Raw genomic sequence first — 24,438 nt, forward strand, 5'->3', positions numbered from 1 at the left:
AAGTTTCCCTTGCGGGTTTGTGGTCCGCGCGAAGGCGCGTGGCCTTAAGAAAGTTCTGTGGTTTGCGGGAGACGGCCCGTGCCGTATGCTGAAGAACGACCCTGCGCACCAGGTGTGGTGCGGGGCGTCTTTACGTTTACGCGGTCGGATTAGGTCCTGAACCGTAAAAAACGGACCGGGCACGCACGGAGAGGTGAATAGAAAAAGGTTTGGCTTATGCTAAACGACTATATTTACCGGACGTTACTTGCGATGAAGACAATGGTTGTGGTCTCTCCGTGGGACGTAGGTCCGTCCCGGTCCGCGAGTCGAGTAGAACTGCGGAACTGGCATGGCGTCCGGTGGCGTGTCGGCCCCTGCCGCGCCAAGCTTGACCTCATTACGTTAAAAACTAAATGACTGCGTCTGGAAGAGACTTTAAGGTCGCAAAATTCGTAATTAATTGTTTGAGGGGGAATGGGTGTGGTTCGTCTCTAGTCCACTCGGATTTAGTGTGCTTTATAATAATAATGTCTGGTTTGGCCGTTCGGCTCGGTGGCTCGCTCGACTCGGGTGGGCCACGGCCAGGGGTGCGTTCCGTTAGCGGGAGAGTATACTGGCGGGTGCAGGTCGGGCTTAGGGATGGTCGTCGGTCGGACGACGTCATAACAGAGACTTTTAATGGAATTGTGCTAGCATGACAGTGTGTGAAAGAAAAAACTGGTGTTTGCTGCAGTAATTTCCGGCCATCTGACGAGATGTTGAAGAGGATGACAGCAACACCTGTATCCCGAATCTGATTCCAAGGAACATCCTACATACTATAACACACCAACTGTCACAGACATATTTTCTATTAATTATGATAGTGAATAATCATTGTTCCAGTGTTTCAGTGCCAAACGTTCGTTATTTTGTGATTTTAAAAGCATGAGCTAATTTATATAAATTTATACCATTTATAGGTTTTTTTATATCATTAGTGTAAAATTCAATCATGTGTTGAGCAATGAAAACTCAAAATTTTGATTTTAGACTTTTTTTTATGTACCATATATTTTACCAATGTACCATAATTTTGAATGCGCAGTACCATTACTAGAGGTGGGTCGAAAAGTATCAACCTGATACTTTGACACTGATACGCGCCTGTATCAGGAACTGAAAACGAGTACACTTGAAAAGTATCAGAGACTTTAGTATCAGTTCAGAATTCACCTGGAACAACACCACGGCCAATGAGCGCAGTACCCGATCGCAGATGACGGTCACTTGGGCCGAGCTTGTTAAAGGGGAGGGAGCAGGAACGACGAATAAGGGATAAAGAAGGGAAAGAATGTAGGGGAGGAAGCGCAGGGGAAGGCGTTGAAGCCTTGAAGGAGAGGCGCAAAGCGATATTGTTACAAGCAGGGCTGCCACTCATGGGTTTTTCCACCCAGATCTGGGTTTTTCCAATGGTGTTTGGGTTTCTGGGTTTTTAAATAATGAATTCCAACAATTCTAGGTTTTATATAATTTTAATTATTTTTATACCTAAAACAATAATAAAGGTAGTAGCTACTGTATCTGTTGCAATATCTGTTTGATAAATGCAAACAAGTCTATGTGTTTCACACACAAAAATACATATAAACAAAAAACTAGTTTTCAAGAAGCTAAGTCGAATATTAAATTAGACACATTCTTCAAAGAGGCTTGCAGAACATAAAACCAATGCAACAATTTACCTTCAAACCAATCTTGTAGAATCAGACTCTGAATAAAGACTAACGTACATGATGCAGTTTTATAAAAACAATTACCGGTTTAAAGAATGCAGTGATGGTGTTTGTTTTGTCATGTATATATTTGTATGTTTTTTTATGATATGTGCTGGTCCAAGAATTACTTATACAGCCATTTGGCTGCAGTGTAATTTTCTTTTATTGGTTGTATTTAACCGTTTTCAGTCTTGTAAGGTAATTAATTGTTTTATATTAAAACCAGTTATGTTTATATTTTTGAATTAGTACGCAAACATTTTCAACGATAGCATTTTAGACGCATCTGGGTTTTTTACCCATGTGTCTGGGGTTTTTTGTAGGTTATCTAGGTTTTTCATGAATATCAGAGAGGCAGCCCTGGTTACAAGTCGTTTTGTTTATTGTCCTACTTCAAAGTACGCTCAGTGCGCAGTGCGTGCACCATCTCGTTCAATAATAAAACTAATGAAATTTTAATATTAAAAAGTACATTAATACAAGATATAATATTTATATTTGTGCACCTAGCAGCTATGAAAATGCAAATAAATTCTCAGTTGACACTAATAACAGATGTAATCAACATATGGACTTTCTTTTTTCGAAAACAATTAGTAACTAGTGTTTTTATACATTAAAAATTCACGATTTTATCAAAAATAAAAAATAAAAAAACAGATAGGTACATTAGTGAGCATACTATATCAATGTTTTTTCAAATGTTCTTCAGATTAGTCGATGATTTATAACTCAGTTTTTGTTTACACAAATTACAATTAGCAAACTCATTATTTTCCGTGAAAAAATTCCACACAAATGAAGTCTTTTTCGTGCACTTATCCATTCCTTATTTCACTATAAAGATACTAACTATAAAGCATGACAGCCCGCAACATGGTGATATACGGCCAGGACGAACTGCAGTGAATGTTGAACTTATTGATACTGGTTGTATCAGGCGGGCATGAGAGTATCAGAGGAAGAGAATTACCAGGCGTGATAAATAATGTATCAGATTCTCCTTCCGGTCGCACGGTCTGCGTACGCGGGGCTTTGTTGCCTCCTGGGACCGTCTGATACAGAAGTATCAGAGACTTGTAACATGGTACAATGCTGTATCAGTATCCGGTTGGACAGATACCGAAAATTGCTGTAACAACCCACCTCTAACCATTACAGAAGCACTGTCTATCTAACATCACTGCTGTGAACTCACACACAAAACAAAATTTCATCGAAATCGCGTACAAACAGACAGACTAGAGGTGGGTCGAAAAGTATCAACCTGATACTTTGGCACTGATACGCGCCTGTATCAGGAACGGCAAACGAGTACACTTGAAAAGTATCAGAAACTTTAGTATCAGTTCAGAATTCAGCTGGAACAACACCACGGCCAATGAGCGCAGTACCCGATCGCAGATGACGGTCACTTGGGCCGAGCTTGTGAAAGGGGAGGGAGCAGGAACGACGAATAAGGGATAAAGAAGGGAAAGAATGTAGGGGAGGAAGCGCAGGGGAAGGCGTTGAAGCCTTGAAGGAGAGGCGCAAAGCGATATTGTTACAAGCAGGGCTGCCACTCATGGGTTTTTCCACCCAGATCTGGGTTTTTCCAATGGTGTTTGGGTTTCTGGGTTTTTAAATAATGAATTCCAACAATTCTAGGTTTTATATAATTTTAATTATTTTTATACCTAAAACAATAATAAAGGTAGTAGCTACTGTATCTGTTGCAATATCTGTTTGATAAATGCAAACAAGTCTATGTGTTTCACACACAAAAATACATATAAACAAAAAACTAGTTTTCAAGAAGCTAAGTCGAATATTAAATTAGACACATTCTTCAAAGAGGCTTGCAGAACATAAAACCAATGCAACAATTTACCTTCAAACCAATCTTGTAGAATCAGACTCTGAATAAAGACTAACGTACATGATGCAGTTTTATAAAAACAATTACCGGTTTAAAGAATGCAGTGATGGTGTTTGTTTTGTCATGTATATATTTGTATGTTTTTTTATGATATGTGCTGGTCCAAGAATTACTTATACAGCCATTTGGCTGCAGTGTAATTTTCTTTTATTGGTTGTATTTAACCGTTTTCAGTCTTGTAAGGTAATTAATTGTTTTATATTAAAACCAGTTATGTTTATATTTTTGAATTAGTACGCAAACATTTTCAACGATAGCATTTTAGACGCATCTGGGTTTTTTACCCATGTGTCTGGGGTTTTTTGTAGGTTATCTAGGTTTTTCATGAATATCAGAGAGGCAGCCCTGGTTACAAGTCGTTTTGTTTATTGTCCTACTTCAAAGTACGCTCAGTGCGCAGTGCGTGCACCATCTCGTTCAATAATAAAACTAATGAAATTTTAATATTAAAAAGTACATTAATACAAGATATAATATTTATATTTGTGCACCTAGCAGCTATGAAAATGCAAATAAATTCTCAGTTGACACTAATAACAGATGTAATCAACATATGGACTTTCTTTTTTCGAAAACAATTAGTAACTAGTGTTTTTATACATTAAAAATTCACGATTTTATCAAAAATAAAAAATAAAAAAACAGATAGGTACATTAGTGAGCATACTATATCAATGTTTTTTCAAATGTTCTTCAGATTAGTCGATGATTTATAACTCAGTTTTTGTTTACACAAATTACAATTAGCAAACTCATTATTTTCCGTGAAAAAATTCCACACAAATGAAGTCTTTTTCGTGCACTTATCCATTCCTTATTTCACTATAAAGATACTAACTATAAAGCATGACAGCCCGCAACATGGTGATATACGGCCAGGACGAACTGCAGTGAATGTTGAACTTATTGATACTGGTTGTATCAGGCGGGCATGAGAGTATCAGAGGAAGAGAATTACCAGGCGTGATAAATAATGTATCAGATTCTCCTTCCGGTCGCACGGTCTGCGTACGCGGGGCTTTGTTGCCTCCTGGGACCGTCTGATACAGAAGTATCAGAGACTTGTAACATGGTACAATGCTGTATCAGTATCCGGTTGGACAGATACCGAAAATTGCTGTAACAACCCACCTCTAACCATTACAGAAGCACTGTCTATCTAACATCACTGCTGTGAACTCACACACAAAACAAAATTTCATCGAAATCGCGTACAAACAGACAGACTAGAGGTGGGTCGAAAAGTATCAACCTGATACTTTGGCACTGATACGCGCCTGTATCAGGAACGGCAAACGAGTACACTTGAAAAGTATCAGAAACTTTAGTATCAGTTCAGAATTCAGCTGGAACAACACCACGGCCAATGAATACAGTACCCGATCGCAGATGACGGTCACTTGGGCGGAGCTTGTGAAAGGGGAGGGAGCAGGAACGACGAATAAGGGATAAAGAAGGGAAAGAATGTAGGGGAGGAAGCGCAGGGGAAGGCGTTGAAGCCTTGAAGGAGAGGCGCAAAGCGATATTGTTACAAGCAGGGCTGCCACTCATGGGTTTTTCCACCCAGATCTGGGTTTTTCCAATGGTGTTTGGGTTTCTGGGTTTTTAAATAATGAATTCCAACAATTCTAGGTTTTTTATAATTTTAATTATTTTTATACCTAAAACAATAATAAAGGTAGTAGCTACTGTATCTGTTGCAATATCTGTTTGATAAATGCAAACAAGTCTATGTGTTTCACACACAAAAATACATATAAACACAAAACTAGTTTTCAAGAAGCTAAGTCGAATATTAAATTAGACACATTCTTCAAAGAGGCTTGCAGAACACAAAACCAATGCAACAATTAACCTTCAAACCAATCTTGTAGAATCAGACTCTGAATAAAGACTAACGTACATGATGCAGTTTTATAAAAACAATTACCGGTTTAAAGGATGCAGTGATGGTGTTTGTTTTGTCATGTATATATTTGTAGGTTTTTTTATGATATGTACTGGTCCAAGAATTACTTATACAGCCATTTTGCTGCAGTGTAATTTTCTTGTATTGGTTGTATTTAAGCGTTTTCAGTCTTGTAAGGTAATTAATTGTTTTATATTAAAACCAGTTATGTTTATATTTTTGAATTAGTACGCAAACATTTTCAACGATAGCATTTTAGACGCATCTGGGTTTTTTACCCATGTGTCTGGGTTTTTTTGTAGGTTATCTAGGTTTTTCATGAATATCAGAGTGGCAGCCCTCGTTACAAGTCGTTTTGTTTATTCTCCTACTTCAAAGTACGCTCAGTGCGCAGTGCGTGCACCGTCTCGTTCAATAATAAAACTAATGAAAATTTAATATTAAAAAGTACATTAATACAAGATATAATATTTATATTTGTGCACCTAACAGCTATGAAAATGCAAATAAATTCTCAGTTGACACTAATAACAGATGTAATCAACATATGGACTTTCTTTTTTCGAAAACAATTAGTAACTAGTGTTTTTATACATTAAAAATGCACGATTTTATCAAAAATAAAAAATAAAAAACAGATAGGTATATTAGTGAGCATACTATATCAATGTTTACGTTTCAAATGTTTCTTCAGATTAGTCGATGATTTATAACTCAGTTTTTGTTTACACAAATTACAATTAGGAAACTCATTATTTTCCGTGAAAAAATTCCACACAAATGAAGTCTTTTTCGTGCACTTATCAATTCCTTATTTCACTATAATGATACTAACTACAAAGCATGACAGCCCGCAACATGGTGATACACGGCCAGGACGAACTGCAGTGAATGTTGAACTTATTGATACTGGTTGTATCAGGCGGTCGTGAGAGTATCAGAGGTAGAGAATTACCGGGCGTGATAAATAATGTATCAGATTCTCCTTCTGGTCGCACGGTCTGCGTACGCGGAGCTTTGTTGCCTCCTGGGACCGTCTGATACAGAAGTATCAGAGACTTGTACCTAGGTACATTACTGTATCAGTATCAGGTTGGGACTGATACCGAAAATTGCTGTCCCAACCCACCTCTAAGACAGACAGAAAAAGTACTGTTTTATTATAGTAAGATAGATAGATTATTCTTACATGTTCGCATCCATGCAGTTTATGAAAATAAGCATGCATAGCTTGTACCATTTAGAAATTTAAACATTATAACATAACAGTTGATACAGTTGTAGTAAACAACATTTCTCTGTTATTTTTTTTTTTTTTTTTTTTTCCTAGCCTAAGTTAATTCTAAGTGTGTAGGGGAGGGTCCAGGTTAGGGGAGGACCTAAGTGTGTCTCAGGCCGAAGCCTATACACTCTACCATGCGGGTTTTTAACCATGCAGGACAAGGGCGCGTGCATCATGTGCTTATTGGGGTTTATTGGCCAGCCATGGCTGCAATTGGCGCCATGACTGACGCCCCATTGGTCGCCTAGCTTAAAAGCTAGCTAAGTGTGGCCCAGGTAAAACCTGCATAGACACAGGGAAAACCCTGGGCCGGTTCATGCGGGGATCAATTAACATGCATTAAGCAAGCAGGTAACTACTGGACAAGAGGAAGAAGGGTCCAGGTAAGAAGAGTTGGAGGGGCTGAAAATCAACCTTGGTGGAGTTGGGTGCTTGGGCCTTGCGGCCCGCATTTAAAGTTGGGAGCTCCTGGGTTATTATTAGCCAGGGGCGCATGCGCCCCCAGGGGCGGGCGACTTCACGTCAGCCCAGCCACAGCTGCCCAGGCAGCCACAGTTAAGACAGAAGCGGGCAGACGAGCCAGTAAACCGGCTCGAACTGCTGGCTCTCGGTGCGAAAGGCAGCCTGACGTTGCGCCATCTTCATCTTCCTTCTTCAGGTCAACAGCAGTACTTTTCAAGCCAGGGTGGGGGGAGGGAACCAACCTCGCCACCCAAAATCCCCGAGACGGTTGAAGGTCGCGCCGCTCGAGGCTACTGCTGCCACACCTACAGCAGCCCCAGCTGAAGGTCCCTGATGTCTTCCTTCAGAGTTCCGATGCATTTCGATTCCGTTGCGCGCGCAGCAGTTCACAGCTCCGCAAGTTCCAGCCCGCAGTTCGTCTACACTTCGCTACTATGGCACATCGAGCTCCCCTGCGGTGCCTTCGCCGACGAAGCTGCTTCCTGCCGCGCGCCGAGCTACATTCAGGCTACCTTTCACACCGACAGCCGTAATAACGACTCCGCAGGCCGGCCATTGGTCCGCGGACTGCTATTGGTTATTCACAGCCACCCCAGCGAGATTGCAACTCTCGGGCTGGGCTCCCGTATCCGCCACCCGCGGGACGCGGTCGGTAGCAGTTGGCGCTGCTAGGCCGCCCCCAGCACGCACACAAAACCAACACGCACTGCCAGCCTTCGGTTACCCAATAGGTCGCAGGGAACTCCCAGCCAACAGCCCGCGAGAGAGATGCGCACGCCCCGAGAGACGACCACCGACATTTCTCTGTTAATTTTTCTCACCTCTATTTTAGTCTTTGCAATAAAAATATGTTACTACCTAAATTTTGAGTAAATATGTTTTTACTTTCAAATGTAATGACGGGAAAACACTTCATAAAATGTCTTTGCAAACCACATTTACTGTTTTTTCCGTCTCGAGCTAGAATGTAAAGATTGTCTGCATTACTGACCCGCGAGCAAGCTACATACATTTCAGAGAGAGAGACACCTATTGAATGTCTATCTAACTAATTTTTTTATGAGAGCATATTTTCATTAAATAAATCATGAAATCATTCAACGATAAAAGCTGTTTATTTAATCAAGCGGACGGGTTAGCTCCAAGGAGAAAATTGACGCGGTGAGACCTCGTGGACATAGAGAAATGACACACACTCACTATTTGTGTGGCTATGAAACATGATTTTTTTCTGAAATTTAATTTGTAATATACAAAAAGGGTATTGAAAATTGAAACAAATATGGCGACACTATAAACTGTCAGGATCTTTATTTTTTTCTTACTCTCTACTTAGTTCCTTACAATAGCAAAACTTAATGGCTTCTAATAATGCGTTGCAATTTTTGCTTTTAAAGCGTGTTTTTTTAGTTTTTATTAACTCAGAATCGAGATGAAATATCCAATTGTGAATCTAAACCATCCTCACTATTTGTGTGGCTATGAAACATGATTTTTTTTCTGCAATTTAAATTGTAATATACAAAAAGGGTATTGAAAATTGAAACAAATATGGCGACGCTATAAACTGTCAGGATCTTTATTTATTTCGTACTCTCTACTTAGTTCCTTACAATAGCAAAACTTAATGGCTTCTAATAATGCGTTGCAATTTTCGCTTTTAAAGCGTGTTTTTTTTTAGTTTTTCTTAACTCAGAATCGAGATAAAATATCAAATTGTGAATCTAAACCATCCTCGAATCCCCGTGAACTCACACACAAAATTTCATCAAAATCGGTCCAGCCGTCTAGGAGGAGTTCAGTGACATAGGCCTACACACGCACATAAGAAATATATATATATAAAGATATAACTCAGGGCGTAGAAAGGTAGGTACGATTACTGATTGGGTGTAGCGATTTCATATTTATAAAGAATTGTATAAAAAACATATAGCTATAGCAAATACAAAAATATTTGTTTCTGTCAAATGAGCGCAAAGCAAATACAGTTGATGACATTACACAAAATATGGAATATGGCATCAAAGTGGAAAAAAGACAAACAGGCAATTACGTACAAAACTTTAAGCACTTTAAGTATACAAATATTTTTTTTCTACCATAGGTAGCTTTTTTATTTGAATATAAAAATTAAATTGAATTTGACTTTATATTAGTAACATTATATTCGCATAATCTTGTGTCATTGGTAAAAATTTGAATTTTTATACATGGAAAGAAAGAATCCAACACATCTACACCGAACATACACAGAACTAAAAATTAGACACAAGTTCATTTAATTTGTGTATATCACAGGTGCAGCTGAATCATGAAAATAATCCCTCAGGCAATGCAACATTGGAGACTGGATTATGGGAAGTGGACATCAAACAGACAGTCAAGAAATGCGAAGAACGGGAAATAATTGGAATAGTGGCCTCAGTGACAGGTATGGTTAATGTTTATCCTTATATCCAGGGGGTGGTCATGTCTGCATGATTACATGCCAACTGCATGAAGCTATGTTTTTTCCCTTCAGCCAATTGTTGCGCCATATGATTAAACGCCCAAAACATTGGCTGAAGTGTAGTGTTTGCAGTGTGGAAACAGTATTAAATACTTCTTTTTTTATGAAAGTTACTGTTTTTAAACAATGGAGAGTCTAATTCCTACTTACCAACCATCATCAGACGTGGTCAAGCACCATTTCCGCAATGTTTTGGGTGTATACAATACGATGGTGAGGATATAAAGTGACTTCACCTACGTTTCATGCCTTCTCCTGGCAATTCCTAACCCCATGCTTATATCGCTTATCATTATTGATAAATTGGCCAGTTACCTACTAACCAAAGAGAAATTTTCCAACAAATTGTCGATGTTTTGTTTACCGATAAGAGAAAAACACGACCTTAGCGCAAAATTGTGTGCAAGGACATGGTGTTTACAAGGTTTTACATGACACATAGAGGTTAAATGGCAATTCTTGCATGCGTGAAGACCCAGCCACATCCAGAATAAAGTCTTACATGATAATACTACTTAGCACGATTCGGCCATTTTGCATGATAACACTTTCATTCAATGTGCATTGTGGAGACTGGCAACATTTCAAAAACATGTTCTTCACATTCACAGGATGAAATCATGTATTTTTGAAACATGAATATATGTTAAAGTTTAAAGACTTTTTTCAACAGTCAACAAAATAACTTTTTAATAATTGCCCGATCTGCATTTCTTCAAAATCTTCCTTCATGTAGCTTTCAGTGTTCTAAACAGGGCTACACATATGGTTCAGTAAAGTGAGTGGAGTTGGATGGCAAAGATATAAATCCATTGTTGTTTCAGTCACTAAAATCTATCACAGCTGGCGAAATATGAGTCAAATCATCTCCAATGATTAAACTTTCACTCAAATCACTGGAAATATGGAAACACACTACGGATGTTCCTATTCAATAAAATTAAAAGTGAAACTGACAATAATTAACAAAAACTTCCCAGATTATTAATTAACAAAATAATTAAAAATACTTTTAAGGTATCTCAAATTAAAAAAGGAACAATATAAATTTTAAACATTTACAACACATTCATGACCATGTTTTATCATGTACTGATATTTTTTTAGTAAATTTATTTTTATGAAAACAGCTGACCTGATTTCCAGGTGTACCAACATTAAAATGTAGTAAGTAATAAATTAGAAATATAATAGCATAATTTTTTTGACTCAAGTACTGAAACTATGAATTTTTGAAACCCTTTTCCATGCATAATTTCCCGATACACACTTCAGTCTCTATTCACCCCAGTTTACAGAAACCCTTGAACTTAAATATCTGGTTTTCATGTCGAAGCAGACACATTCACCTTATCTAAAAGAAGAAAAATATGTAATTTCTTGTGGGTGGGAGGTCATGATGCTGTTTGAAAACATTGACAGTAGGTTTCAAAGATGCTCTAACTGAAACAAAGTGAACCTAAAACCAGCTTTAACTTTTAACCAATTCATAGGCATAGGCAGGAGAGAGTGAACTTGCATCCATATGTATGTATAAAGCAATGGATGAAGCTATCCAAAAAAAAAAAAAAAACCAAACCAACAACATGTAATATTATGAATGCTAGCAGAGAGCCATGTGGGCTTCTCTGTCACTAAAAATAACAGCGTACATGGAAGTTTCTGCTTTGCCAGCCCTCTGAATTCTATTCTACACATATTTATGTGTGCATACTTTTATTTGCCTTACCCTATTCACCAAGGAAGTGAACCAGTGGTCAAGGAATAACAAGAAAGGTATAATATTTTACAATGCAGTACAACTAATAACTTAGAACATTTTATTTACCGCTTACATTAAAATTTCACAAAGAAAATGCATTATACACAGAATTCCACAGTTTTAAACGTATTTTTCAAAATTAGTGGCCAAAATTTTGATGTTTCAAAATTTGAATTGTAGCTTCCTATTTAGAAAGATTGTGCCGGAAATTAGGCATTTCGTCACTTTTTTAATTTATTCTATAATTTTAAATTTTTTTTTGGGGTTTCCATTTTTTTAATTTGTTTGGTGGTTAATGGGGGTGATTTACTTTTTGTTAGGCCGGTGTACGCCACCGATTTAAACTTGGTGCCAGTGGACCGAAGCCCCTTCCCAGGGGGCCAATCTGATATTTTGCTGTCTAATGTGGACATGGTCAGCCCGGTTGAAATATCTCTCGCCTGCAGTCACGTCCCGAGTTTGTAATTTTAATTCCCTGCATGACCAAAACTGCTTTGAGCAGCTCCTGGGCTGCAAGCTGCTACCTTGTAGAGGCCTGCTGAGAAAAGCATGTCTCGTCACGAAGCAGTCTCCAGTGGAGCTGCGTTCCCACCTTAGTGGCTATTTCTGCCCCCCCTTCCTCTCTCTCCTCCTCACTTTAGTTCTGAGAAATTAAGCTAAGAGCAGTGACCGGACGGGACGATGACCTGATGCAAAAACCTTCTCCCGGGTCCGACAGACACATCCCTGACATCTAGCGGCAAAAAAAAAGTAACCGCGGGCCTGGTCGCCAGCGTGCAGAGCTTACCCTCATGACACCTGGTGGCAAGTCTGCTCACCACCTCAAGTAGTTCCCCCTTACGCCGCTAGAAGGCAGCGTCGCGGTGCCATAAGGCACTATGCTTTCCTCTCGCGGCCCGGAGAAGTCGATTGTTCTTTGTTTTCGTTTCGGTCCGATAGAGAGCGCGCATGTCGTGTTGTTGCCACGACCGCCTCGGACTCCTTCGGAAATTTTCGGCTTAGAACCGAACCTACCCCCTCCTTTGACCCGGGGCCTTACCGCCCGATTTAATTAGGGGTTTTGGCCGATTGCGGGGCACTCAGCCCTCTGACCTCGGCTACTGACCTCGTCTCACCTACGTCCTCTGCGCTAAGAGGCTTTTTGTGGGAACGGTGATTTTCGCGTGCACGAGAATGTAGTCAGTTTGCTTAAGGGATGTGATCCCGTTTGTACAGTAGCCAGGCAGAGGTAGTTTTTAGAAAAGTCATGCGTAGTTAAATTTTTATTTCTTCTTATTTAATTCTAAAAATTCCGGTTTCGTCCGCGCATCCTGATTTCTCGGTCCGCGGCATCCTGATGGCGCGAGACACCTAGTGAGCTCCGAACTCTACACCCTGGTTGGTGAGTAATTTTTTTTCTTTTCCCCCCCCCCCCTTTCCCGTTTGTTGGCCTTTTGCGCCGACGGTATAGGACTGTCTGGAAGCAAGTCTAATTCGTTTTGAATTTGATTTGGGTTTCAGACAGGGTCGAAGTGCTGGAGAGAGAAATCGCTCCCAGCTCGTGGTCCTGCACCTCCACTGCGGGTCACGTTAGAAGAGAGGTTTCCGCGACCCGACGTTATTTTTTGAAGACCCGGGTGGTAATGTGAAATCAACATCACCCCCCCCCCCCCACTTTCTAGCTACGAACTACATAAATCAAATGAATAGCCTACCAGCGAACAGTGCTTTCCTCAAGAATATGTAGAATCAACAAAACTAATCAGCGATGTAATTGTTGGGACATTCAAATTTGGTGCAATTTTTAAATTTTAATTATGTAATAATTTTTGCTAAGGTGTAACATGTACTGTTTTAATTACTCCTGGGGCGCCCCCTTTTAACTTTGTTATTTACTAAGAATTTTATTGTCAGGTTTGAATAATACGAACACAAAATTCCTTAATAATAAAACAGGGAACCTATAGACCAAGCTACTTGTGTAGTGTTAATTTATTTATGATATACCTTGTTCCCTTAAAAGATCCACCAGCTCCCCAGTTGCTTGTGTCAGGGAGTTCCAAATTATCTTGTTCTCCACCTCGTGCCACCTCTGGTCAATAACTTAATTGTCTCATTTTTCTTACCCAGCAGTTTCCACGGCTCTTTTTTTAATTAATTTAAAATAATTCAACTTTGAGGCACGAGGGGCGTAACAAGATACAATTGACAATAGGAAATTCTGCGATTCTCATGTATAATGGGGGAAGCACAAGGCGTAGGCCATGGGCTAAAATCTCTATTATTCCCAGAGACGGCCCATGTGATATTGTTTATCGTTCCCATTTTACAGTTATGATTCTGCAAGCGCATGTGAACCCCCTCAGAGAGGAGCTCTGATTCAAAGGGGGCTGGGCCCCCACTTTCCACCACCCCACAAGAGCCTATGCTGCTGGTGTAAGCTAGGGTCTTTTGGGTGAATATAGCTCTAATGAGAGTCTAACAACAGAGCCAACACTGATGTCGCCTAATATACTTTCTTGCTTCACTCCATGTGAGTCCAGGCAGTCTGTCCCTGTTCTGTCTGCAGCCCCACCAGTGCTAGCGTCGCCAGGATACGAGCTAGTGCCTATATTGGGCTACTACAAGCCGCACACCTACACCAAGCCATGGCTCGAGACTCAGCACAGTGTACAGCCTTGAACCTGTCCAAGTGACTACAGTAATGAGTCCCTGTTTCTTTTTGCAGGCCCACTGGTACGACGGTGCCAAGCTATGAGCTGGTGCCCGGCTTAAGCTACTACAAGCTGCACACTGACACTACGCCTTGGTTCGAGGCTCGGCACAGTGCACAGCCTACCTAATCCTTTCACCTGTCAAAGAGACTACAGTAATGAGTCCAGGCATTCTGTCCCCTTTCTGTCTGCAGCCCCGCCAGTACGAGCGGTTCCAGGCTATGAGCTGGTGCCCGGCTTGGGCTACTACAAGCTGCACACCTACACCAAGCCATGGCTCGAGGCTCGGCAGACGTGCAGCGAAGAGGGCGCCCACCTCGCCATCGTAAACTCAGAACAAGAGCTCAAGGTTCTTCACAGGATCTACCAGATGTATCCCAAGATACAAGAAGGTTGGAGGAACGATTGCGCGTACCTTGGCTTTCACGATATGTACAAGGAAGGACAGTACATAACGATATTCGGTAAGTATCTTCAACATAACCACTGGTGGCAATCTCTGTTGCAACAGGCTTCCGAGGTGATCACAAAATACATGACCTAAATTTATATCTAATTACAAACTTAAAAACGAAATTCTTTGGAAATGTGCCTCATCTATAATCCATCACAAATGTTGCGAGTGGAGATTTGAGTCTTCTGTTGCTGTAAATTCGTGCGTTGGCACGAAAAAATTGAGAGAGGGCAAGCAATATGGCTCTCGTGGAATATTGTGTAAACTTGTAATATAGATGGGAGTTATTCAAGTTAGTTTGTTAATGAGGCCATTGGTTGGGATCACCAGCTATGTGCTACAGGGGAGAATGTTTATGTGGGGCGAAGTGTGTCTTTACGATTTTAAAACTGTAGGAAATGAATTACAGTTTCGATCTGTATTCTTCTGCGAGTTGGTGAGTGTCGCCATGGAGGATTTGCTCGAGCTCCCAACCTTTGCTGTGTCGAATAGGGATGCCACACATACTTTCGGTGACTACGACTTCTACTTGGGTGTCGTGGATTTCAGCAATGCCAGGTGGAATGTGCTACAAGGGTTCAGCTGATTACTTACTGTATATTAATGTAATATTGATCATCGGTCCTGCTGCAACTGTCTCTCACATATGGTTTCTGCTACTAGTCTACTCCAGGCTACCTGGAGGCAACATGATGACACAAATCTCAGGTAACAAATGGCAAATATACAAACGACGTTCAGACGAAAAGACGGCTAGGGCCTGCCCAATTGAGGGCGTACAAATAAATATAGGGCCCTAATTTTTGATGCGAAAACATTCACAAGTATTGAGGCATGAGTATATGGCTCAAGCCCCAAGCCCAGTCAACATGAAATAAACATTTAGCAACAAGAAAACACGCATGCTCTAAATCAAGGTACAATTACTGTAGCATGCAATGCTGGCGAAATACCTTAAACTAATTACAAGTTACATAGAGTTTGACGACGCGTCGACAACAGGGATGGTGGTTCGGTGCGGGCGGAGTGTGTCTTAAACTAGCCCGTATGTGGTATAGGGCGCACTGCATATGATACGATAACATTACAGGGCAGAAGAACTAGGAAAACAAATTTAACAATACTGCCCAACATCACTGCCCAACAGAAAAACTAGGCGTCCTATACAAGCGCGGACGCATTACGTTAAAAGCATGAAATGCTATAAAGGAAAGACGAACAAGTGGCAATGCAAGCCACACAACCAAACAGCAGGCAGATCGGCGGGGCACAAGAATTTACAGCCAATGGCTATGGCGAGTTATGTTAAGAAATCTACGGGCTATGTAAAATGGCTAAATAAAGGCACGGCCATATCGTGCATGCACTTACAATCTACTGTTTTCATTCAACGACACTGCCGATACTGACCCGAGACAAGCTCATACAGGAGCTTATATAGCAGCACCCGACAGATGGCGCTAGTGCGGCGGAGGAGAACTAAAAAGGGGTGGAAGGTGGAAATGGAGAGGGAAATCTACCGATAGAAGCGGCGGAGGGGAACGAGGGTGGGGAATGCTAGGCCGCGCGGGAGCTACGAACGAAGCAACAGCTTCAAAGTTTTATATTTGTTAAAGTATTGTTTGCTTTTGTTGTGTGTATTAAACTTACTCATGCTTAATCCTAGATTTTTTCCCCATAAGTTAATGCCTTTGCGCTTCCTTTTTATTTATTTTTTGTTTTTGTGAAGTGGATAGGGTGATAGCAGGGTGGTGACAAATGTAAACACATCACACTTTTAAGGGGACTAAAGTGAGGATCACGTATTCAAAAAATTATATTAACTCTTATGGACACGGAATATGTGGAGCAGAAATGCGCTACTAGCTAGCACGCCATTATGGCATGATAAAGAATGGAGAAATATTCTAAAATGTTAACACACTGGGAGGAGAAATTCATTTGACACTAGTACCAAAGAATTTTCAATGGGAAATTATACAAGCAAAGCATGAAGCTCTATTATGAGGCAGCCATTTTGGCATATTTGAGACACAAAAATTCGCGCAGCATATTATTGGGACACCATGAATAAGGATGTGACAAAATATGCCAAATCATGTGAAATTTGTTAATGAGCTAAACATGGGAGGAAAAAAACTGTCAGGTCAGTTGCAACCCATTGAACCGCCACTGAAAACACAGGCCAACAATAGTTTTGGAGCCGGGGTATTTGGAGCTGATTTCATATGAATTTGGTGCCCTTAAATCAAATATTGCATTAGTTTTTGCATAGGAGATCAAATTTCTAAGATATAACATTTTAGTGAAAAGTACATTTTAAGTTATTTTAGTTTAAAACCATGGATCAATTTAAAAATAAACATGAAATTCCTATTAATAATTATATTATACAAATATCATTATATTATACAAATATCATTATATTATGCAAATATTATTAGTGTATACTAATATTGTTATTATATATACAAATATAGTAATTTGTCAATGATGGAACCAACTAGTCACTCAACACTTTGGAAGCTTCTTTTTCGTGAACTTCTTAAATATATCTTGGAACAGTTCCTTTTTAAACTCCAGCAATAATCTTCCATCATGTGCGTATCCATTTTCCTCGATAGCGGTCCTCCATAATTTTAATATATTGATAAAAACTTTCACCTTTCTCCTCACTGCTATCTCCTAAATTTTCAGGAAAACGGTCTAGTTGGCTGTTTAAATATTGTACCTTAATACTCATTTTGCACCCAAGGGATTTGAAATTTTTAAGCACATCGTTTACCAGTTCAACATGGTTTTCTGCTTTTCATTAGCCCAGAAAAATGTCCGATAGTTGCAACAAAAAAGTCCAGGATTTTCGCTCAGCCTTATTCATGAAATTTTCGGAGGCTTGGTACTAATGAATTTTTCTTATTTCTGGGCCTAATACATTCCTGCTTTAATTTTTTCCTTACTTAAGTGAGGCATTTCCCCCCTATAAATGCAAAGCCAATCCGTCCTTATCAAGAGTCTTTACAAACTGCTTCGTAAGGCCCAGCTTGATATGCAGTGGAGGAAAGATGATTTTCTCTCATTCAACTAAGGTTTTGTTAATATTTTTTTCCTTCAACGACTGTGTATTATCTCTTAGGTCATTATTATCTTACCCAGTGGTGTGTTTTGTGTGTTTTGTCTCTGATATCCCAGAGGCACAAGAAACAAAAATATTTGTCATGGCCACTTTGCTATCCGAGGAGAAACTTTAAAGTTTACCATTTTTAAAGTCCACGCAAATCATCCATTGATGTAGACGATACCTTATCTTCACAAGACCAAAGCTATGGTGCTAAATGTTTCATTGTCGTTGAGTGAGCAATTGGAATTGAACCATTTTTGTTCCCATTGTGTAGAAGAACACATTTCAAGCTTCACTTTGAGCTATCAATAAATAGGCGCCAATCATCTGGACAATATTCAGGAAGATTCATTTTTTCCAGTATTCCTCTAATATCGTGATAAAAAAAAAAGATTTTCTTCTTGAGAGAAGAACACAGTAGCAGACCCTTTTCTCTTTTACGGTAAAGAGTAATTTTGGTTCCTTGTTCCGTTAAATTTTTTCATTTAACATGGAAGCCAGTAATTCAGAAGCTTCTTTTGACAGGTTAAGATCTCTATCGAGATCATTTAACTCATCCTGGTTGAAACATTGAGGAATTGTTGACATCCCCTCATAATAAATGTCACCTTCATTAGTATTATAAGGGTGGTTATAGAGAAAACACTCATCCTCAAAAAGCTCTAGAAGCTTGAGAAATGCTGCATCGGTACTTCCTCTGAGTGAGGGACCGGGCGTCTTGCAGAGACTAAATCAGGATAAGTCCACTTGCTACGGTTGTTTCGATTAATTCCAGTAATATTTACTAGACAGAAATAACAGTCATCGATGTGGTTTTTGAGTGCTCTCCAAACCATCGGTATGCCGAATTCCAAACTTTTTATTTTCTCACTATTCCACGGGCATAAATGTTCTGTACAAGTTTTACAAACCTGATGCGGTGCCCAGGTTTTATCCTGATCACCAAGCATAACACCAAAGTATCCATGATAAGCTCTATTTACAAGATCACTAACAGTCTTTCTGTTATATTTTAATGTGTTATTTCATCGGGAGGTCAGCACTGCTGGGACTTTATGCCGTGGGTCCCAAAGGCCTGCTTATCAATGTGTGATTTGCTAGGCACAATGGTAGAGGCCGGATTGGGAGATGGCTTCTGGCCTGGCGAGTTACACAACTGGGGTGTAAAAGCTGTAAACTCTGGGGAGCCAGAGTCACTTGGATATACAAGGGTCTGGTCCTGCGGGTCACCAGTTCCCGAGGTAATTGCCTGTGTGAGCAGTCCTGGGACAGTTACCACTCTGACTTACGAGAAGCCCCAAGTGCCATGAAAAATCTAGGCAGTAGTGCGAGTCGGCCAATCAATAGCTTCCATCCAGGTGTTCCGGGTGTTATAAACTATGTGATGTAGGATTCGCACTGGCATTCTGATCCAGGTTAGTCGGCTCTGGTCGGCAGTCTGACCCAACCGAAATGGGTGGATGCATGAGTAACATTTTGATTTACTCCGGTACTAGCCTGGATAGCTAGTATTGGCTTCGATAGATGCCTTGGTCGTATCACTGGCTATCTACAGGCTTCAATAGGTGTACTGGTGGAGGCCTGCAGAATGTGAAAGGCTCAGATAAGTGCCAGATAGTAACTTGCTGAGGGGCATGTCATTGAGGATGCCAATGGTTTGCTAGTGTCGTTGCTGGATGTTGCCGATGCTGGGATGGGTTCCTCAGCCTATCGGCATAGTCCTTCAATGAGCCATATCACGGAATTTGCTAGGATGTGAGTGGTGCCGAAGCTGGGATGGGTAGCCCTGGCTTCTCGACATAGCCTTCTCCGACACCTCTGGGCCGCGATTTAATAATGGTGTATCCATTTCCCTCGCCATATGGGGGCCTGCCTTGTCCCATCGGTCCTGCCCCACTGGGGAGTATGTGCCGGCCTGCATGGGTTTGGAAACTTGCGCGTTGCAATCATGCAGAACACCGATACTCTAATAAGATGTAGACGTTACAACTTATTTTGGTATCAGGAAAATTATAAAAGTGCCCTATTTATTATAAAAATTCATGAACCTGACAAATAAACGTTCCTTGAAAAGTTTTCAGTGTCGAGTTTTCTGTATTTTTAAAAATTAACTTGTCTCTTATCAACCAATCGGATTTCTTTGGATTCATTTTACCAGTTTATGATGTTTCTATCAATAATTCGGTGCTAAATGTGGACTCGATAATGTTCAGCTCTCCGACCAAACAATCTACCACAAAAACAATGGATATCTAAAAAAAATCTGCGGGTGAAGTGTCTACCAAGTCAGGAAGCCCTAACATAGAATATCTATTTAAATTATTGAATATCTTTTGTGTCAAAATTAACGATTTGAAGAACGAAAACATATTATTGAAAACCCTCTGATAACAAAACTGCAGACATCAAGCAAGAATTGCTTCTTTTCAAGGTTTATCTAAGGAACAAATGTACTGAACTAAATTCCTACAGTTAAGCCCTCAATAAAGCGTCTACAACCAAGCCACCCGATCGTGCTCTTGCGAACCTTGACTCCAGTCACCGCAACCAGCCAAATGACAGTAGCGTCCGTTATGTCAACAGCGACGGTTTTACCCAATTGAAAACCGGTTGCAAGCCTCATCGTTATGAAATCCGTGTCACCAAAATAGAGCACGAACAAAAAAAAACGATGAAACAGGAGATAGGGAACACATCTTCACCCAAGACAAACTCCAAGCCAGCTCCAAGAATAACTAAAGCGCTCTTTGTCACGAAATTGAACCAAATGTTCACGAACAAAAAATCCTTGATTATATCTCTCATGAAGTTAGTTTATCTCTTGTAAAAGTGACCAATCGGAAAACCAAAAAAGAACTCCTCTGCGTCATTCCACATATCGCACCCTAAGTACAAGACTATCGTAACTCAAAAATCAGTGCAAAATTATCACAACTCAGATGCCATAGTCTTGCACATATTCTTATATAGTTTTCCAGAGTGCACACTACATTATTTGCCATAAGTCCCGTAAAAGTAAATATAATATTGCGATAGTCTTGGAGTGCCTAGATAATGATATTTTCCTGCTAATGGTAAAAATATTTCAAAAACTCAATTTTTTGAGTTACGATAGTCTTGTACTCAGGGTACGATATGTGTGTTAGAGGAAGACTTTAATAGAATAAACAACATAGTTTTCTGACCAAGTGGTTACATGATTAGCCCTTTTCACAGAAAATTACACCCAGAGAAATTTATCAGCTTATATTTCAATCGCTGACGAGTCCCACGATAGTGGGTTACACCCAGTTCCTTCAGTTTCTAGTGTAACAGCCTCTTGTTTTACTCCGGTGGCTGTTTAATTTGGGGGGGGGGGGGGGGAGGTTTCGGGGATAGGGTAGGGTAGGGTAGGCTCTTTTTAATAACTTTTCTGTGAAGTCCAATCCTACAGTATGTGGAATCTATTATCAAAATGTATGTGGTCTAGGACAAAAGTTAATGAATTTTACGAAAATATAATAAACTCCAATTATCCTCATATGTTTAACTGAAAGTTGGTTTAGTGAAAACAGCATTAACTCTCGATATTTTACTGAGAGTTACATTATTTTCAGGAACGATATAAATGCTCTTGTTACTATGAAGAAACATGGTGGTGGTGTTCTATAAGGTGTAAAAAGGAAACATACATTTCAATCAGTTAACTATTAAACTGTTTCGATTTCCCTGGTATTAAGGAAGTTTGTGGCTGTAAATAAAAACATCAACTTCACTAATTCTCGGCTACATTTACATTCCTTCAGATATATCCCCTATTGTTTATAAATAGACTCTTTCGAAGACTTATTAATCCATGGTAATTTCAATGTTCCTAGTGTAGATTGGATAATCACCATGATAATGTTTCACATTCTCATGTAAAATTTAAAGCATGTCATCTTATCAACTTTGCCTCTAGTCTAGAATTTCTCAATTCCACTCTTCAAAGGCTTCATATAAATTTTTAGATCTTTGTTAAACTAACTTAATTCAATGTTCAGTTTCTCATGCTGTCGACATCCTTATCAAGAAGACCTACATCATGCGTCATTAAATATCCATATTATAATTGACATTTCCCAATTAAATGCCAAACACCTATCTGTAACTATTTACAAAGTACACAGACGGTATTTTTCCTGACCTCTATAACACCAAAAACAAAAAACCACGACTAATTTGATTTTTATTTTTTCAACGATGTTTACTACCTCGCAGACAAGTTAACTAACACATTCACTGAAAACATCAATACTTTTCTTCCAACTTCTACATCCAAACGTTCTAAACATTCTCTCTGGTTTTCGAAATACCTAAGCCAAGCCCTAAAATAATATGTTCTAAAACCGTTATTTCTCACATTTCCGGAAACAAGTGAAAACTCTTATCAAGCGAGATACAATTAAATGGTTATGGTCAACAAACAACATCAAGAACAACTCTAAAAAATTTTGACATTACATCAAGGTAATGAAAAACGATTATTATGAAAACTACTCTCGAAAAGTAAGTGATAAAATATCTTAAGATCTTGTAGTGTCATCTAATGTATTTGCAGAGTATTTTTCCAGTGTTTTTGTGTCATCAAATGACCTACCAAGAGCTCATGCCATTTATAAATCCGATTAGTCCATTTCTGTTCCCTCAATTTCTGTAAATCTTGTCCTCTAGGCAATTAAGTCTTAAAATCTTCTGAAACATCTGGTCCCGATGAGATACCCTTAAAGTTATTCCCATATGTTAGTTATTTTATTGTCTCATATTTTAAATACAAGTTTGAAATAGCATATGTATCCCAATAATTGGAAAATTGCAAAACTAATTCAGATACATAATTTTTTTTTCAAAATTAAATGTAGCAAATTATCGTACGATATCATTATTAACCAGTTTCTCTAAAATCTACGAAAAAATTATTTTCAAATTCTTAGATTTCCAAATTATCAATCATTTAACTTACAACCAACGTGGATTCAGAACAGGTATGACTACAACTAACTAACTTACTATATTTAACCCAATTTATAACGTAGTTTCTAAAAAGGATGCATATTGCTTTGATCTAGCTAAGGCCTTCAACACAGTCAGTCATTCTCTTATTTTAGGTAAATTATCCAACTTTGGTCTTTGCACTAATTATTTAAATTGTTTCTCTAGTTATCTGACTAAATTAAGTATTTTTGTAACTATAAAAAGTCATAATTCCTCTGTATTTAATGCATGCTCTGGTGTCCCTCAAGGCGGTACTTTATCACCCCAGCTCTTCAACATTTTTATCAAATTTTTCTTAAATTTACTGCAGGAACAATCTTTGCACATTATCTGAAAATTTATTAAATTATATCTACCCCTCGAGACCCCCTATTATTACAACATGACATTAATTTCAGAACTGGTGTTATAACAATTAAGTAACTTTTAACTAAAATTAAAGTAATTTAATTTCCTATAAGTTTTAATTTCAAATTAGACAACACTTTAATTTCCAAAACTTTTGTAATAAAAGATCTTGGTATTTTACTGGTATCTAAACTATTTTCTCATAAGCATGTCGGTTTTCTATCCTCCAATTCTCGGATAAACCTAGCCCTTATCAAATACGCCACAATTCATTCCACTAATTCATAATCCATTTTAATAATTTACTTCTCTCTGATTAGATCGAAATTAAAGTATTGTACAATTATATGGAACACAATAAATTTGGTTGACTCAAACAAATTAGAAAGTATACAAACTAAAATAACCCAATTAATCACCTCAACCAAATTTTCTCAACCAACGTGATCTTCCTTTGCCGTAGAGTTAGTTTAGATTCACTCTTTGTTCTTAACTGCTACAAATCGAAAATCAAATGTATCTCCTAGAAAATATAGGTCTTAAAAATCCACAATTTAATAGTCGTCAACTCTCAACCTTCTGTACTCCTTACAGAAATAACGATCTCATCTACCGCCTCATCACTAACAGCAATAAATATAACCTGAATGACCTATGTAAATAGTTAATATTTTCTCAATTGAATATTTGTTATATTTTGAATAGCTACATCCCTATAATATAATTTTTAATTAGTGGATATAGTGTAATGTTTTGGCACTAATTATTACTGTTATTATTTATTACATTGATCACCATAATTGTGTAGTTATTGTAGTTTTGTTGCTTTTGTTTTTTTATAATTTTTGTGTAGTTTTGTTTGTATTTTTGATGTCCTATCTGTTTGTATATATATATATTATCTGTTGTTATCACTGCAAGTATGTTGGACACTACTCCTCGTATGTAGGCCATTCGCGTTTGTCTTGCCTGCTATGGTGCCAACTAAAAGGGGGGAGGGGAGTCCATTAATTTTAAGTGATATCCTTTTGTTTGTCCTTATGTGTTGTGCCCACTACTAAAGTCTTGCGACTGTCAGTGGGCATGTTACAAAATTAAATAAATAAATAAAAAATAAATACTCCACGCGAGTCATTCATCTGGCTGGCTAGATATGACCTTCATGTCTGTTCACTGGACAGGAAAAGCGTCTTCACTCCCTGATTCAGGCGGGAAACAAGGCGTATCT

The 24,438-nt window shown here is 38.9% G+C and overlaps 1 protein-coding gene across 1 annotated transcript in view; it reads left to right on the forward strand.

Annotated features, from left to right (window-relative positions):
- Positions 1–24,438, forward strand: part of LOC134532347 (hemolymph lipopolysaccharide-binding protein-like) — a 51,468-nt gene that overhangs the window by 26,719 nt on the left and 311 nt on the right. The window contains exons 3-4 of the mRNA XM_063368773.1: positions 9,612–9,744; positions 14,472–14,741. Of these exons, the coding sequence (XP_063224843.1) occupies positions 9,612–9,744; positions 14,472–14,741 (403 nt within the window). The remainder of the gene's footprint in view (positions 1–9,611; positions 9,745–14,471; positions 14,742–24,438) is intronic.

This window comes from Bacillus rossius, chromosome 5 (assembly GCF_032445375.1).
Source record: "Bacillus rossius redtenbacheri isolate Brsri chromosome 5, Brsri_v3, whole genome shotgun sequence".
Lineage (NCBI taxonomy): Eukaryota > Metazoa > Arthropoda > Insecta > Phasmatodea > Bacillidae > Bacillus > Bacillus rossius.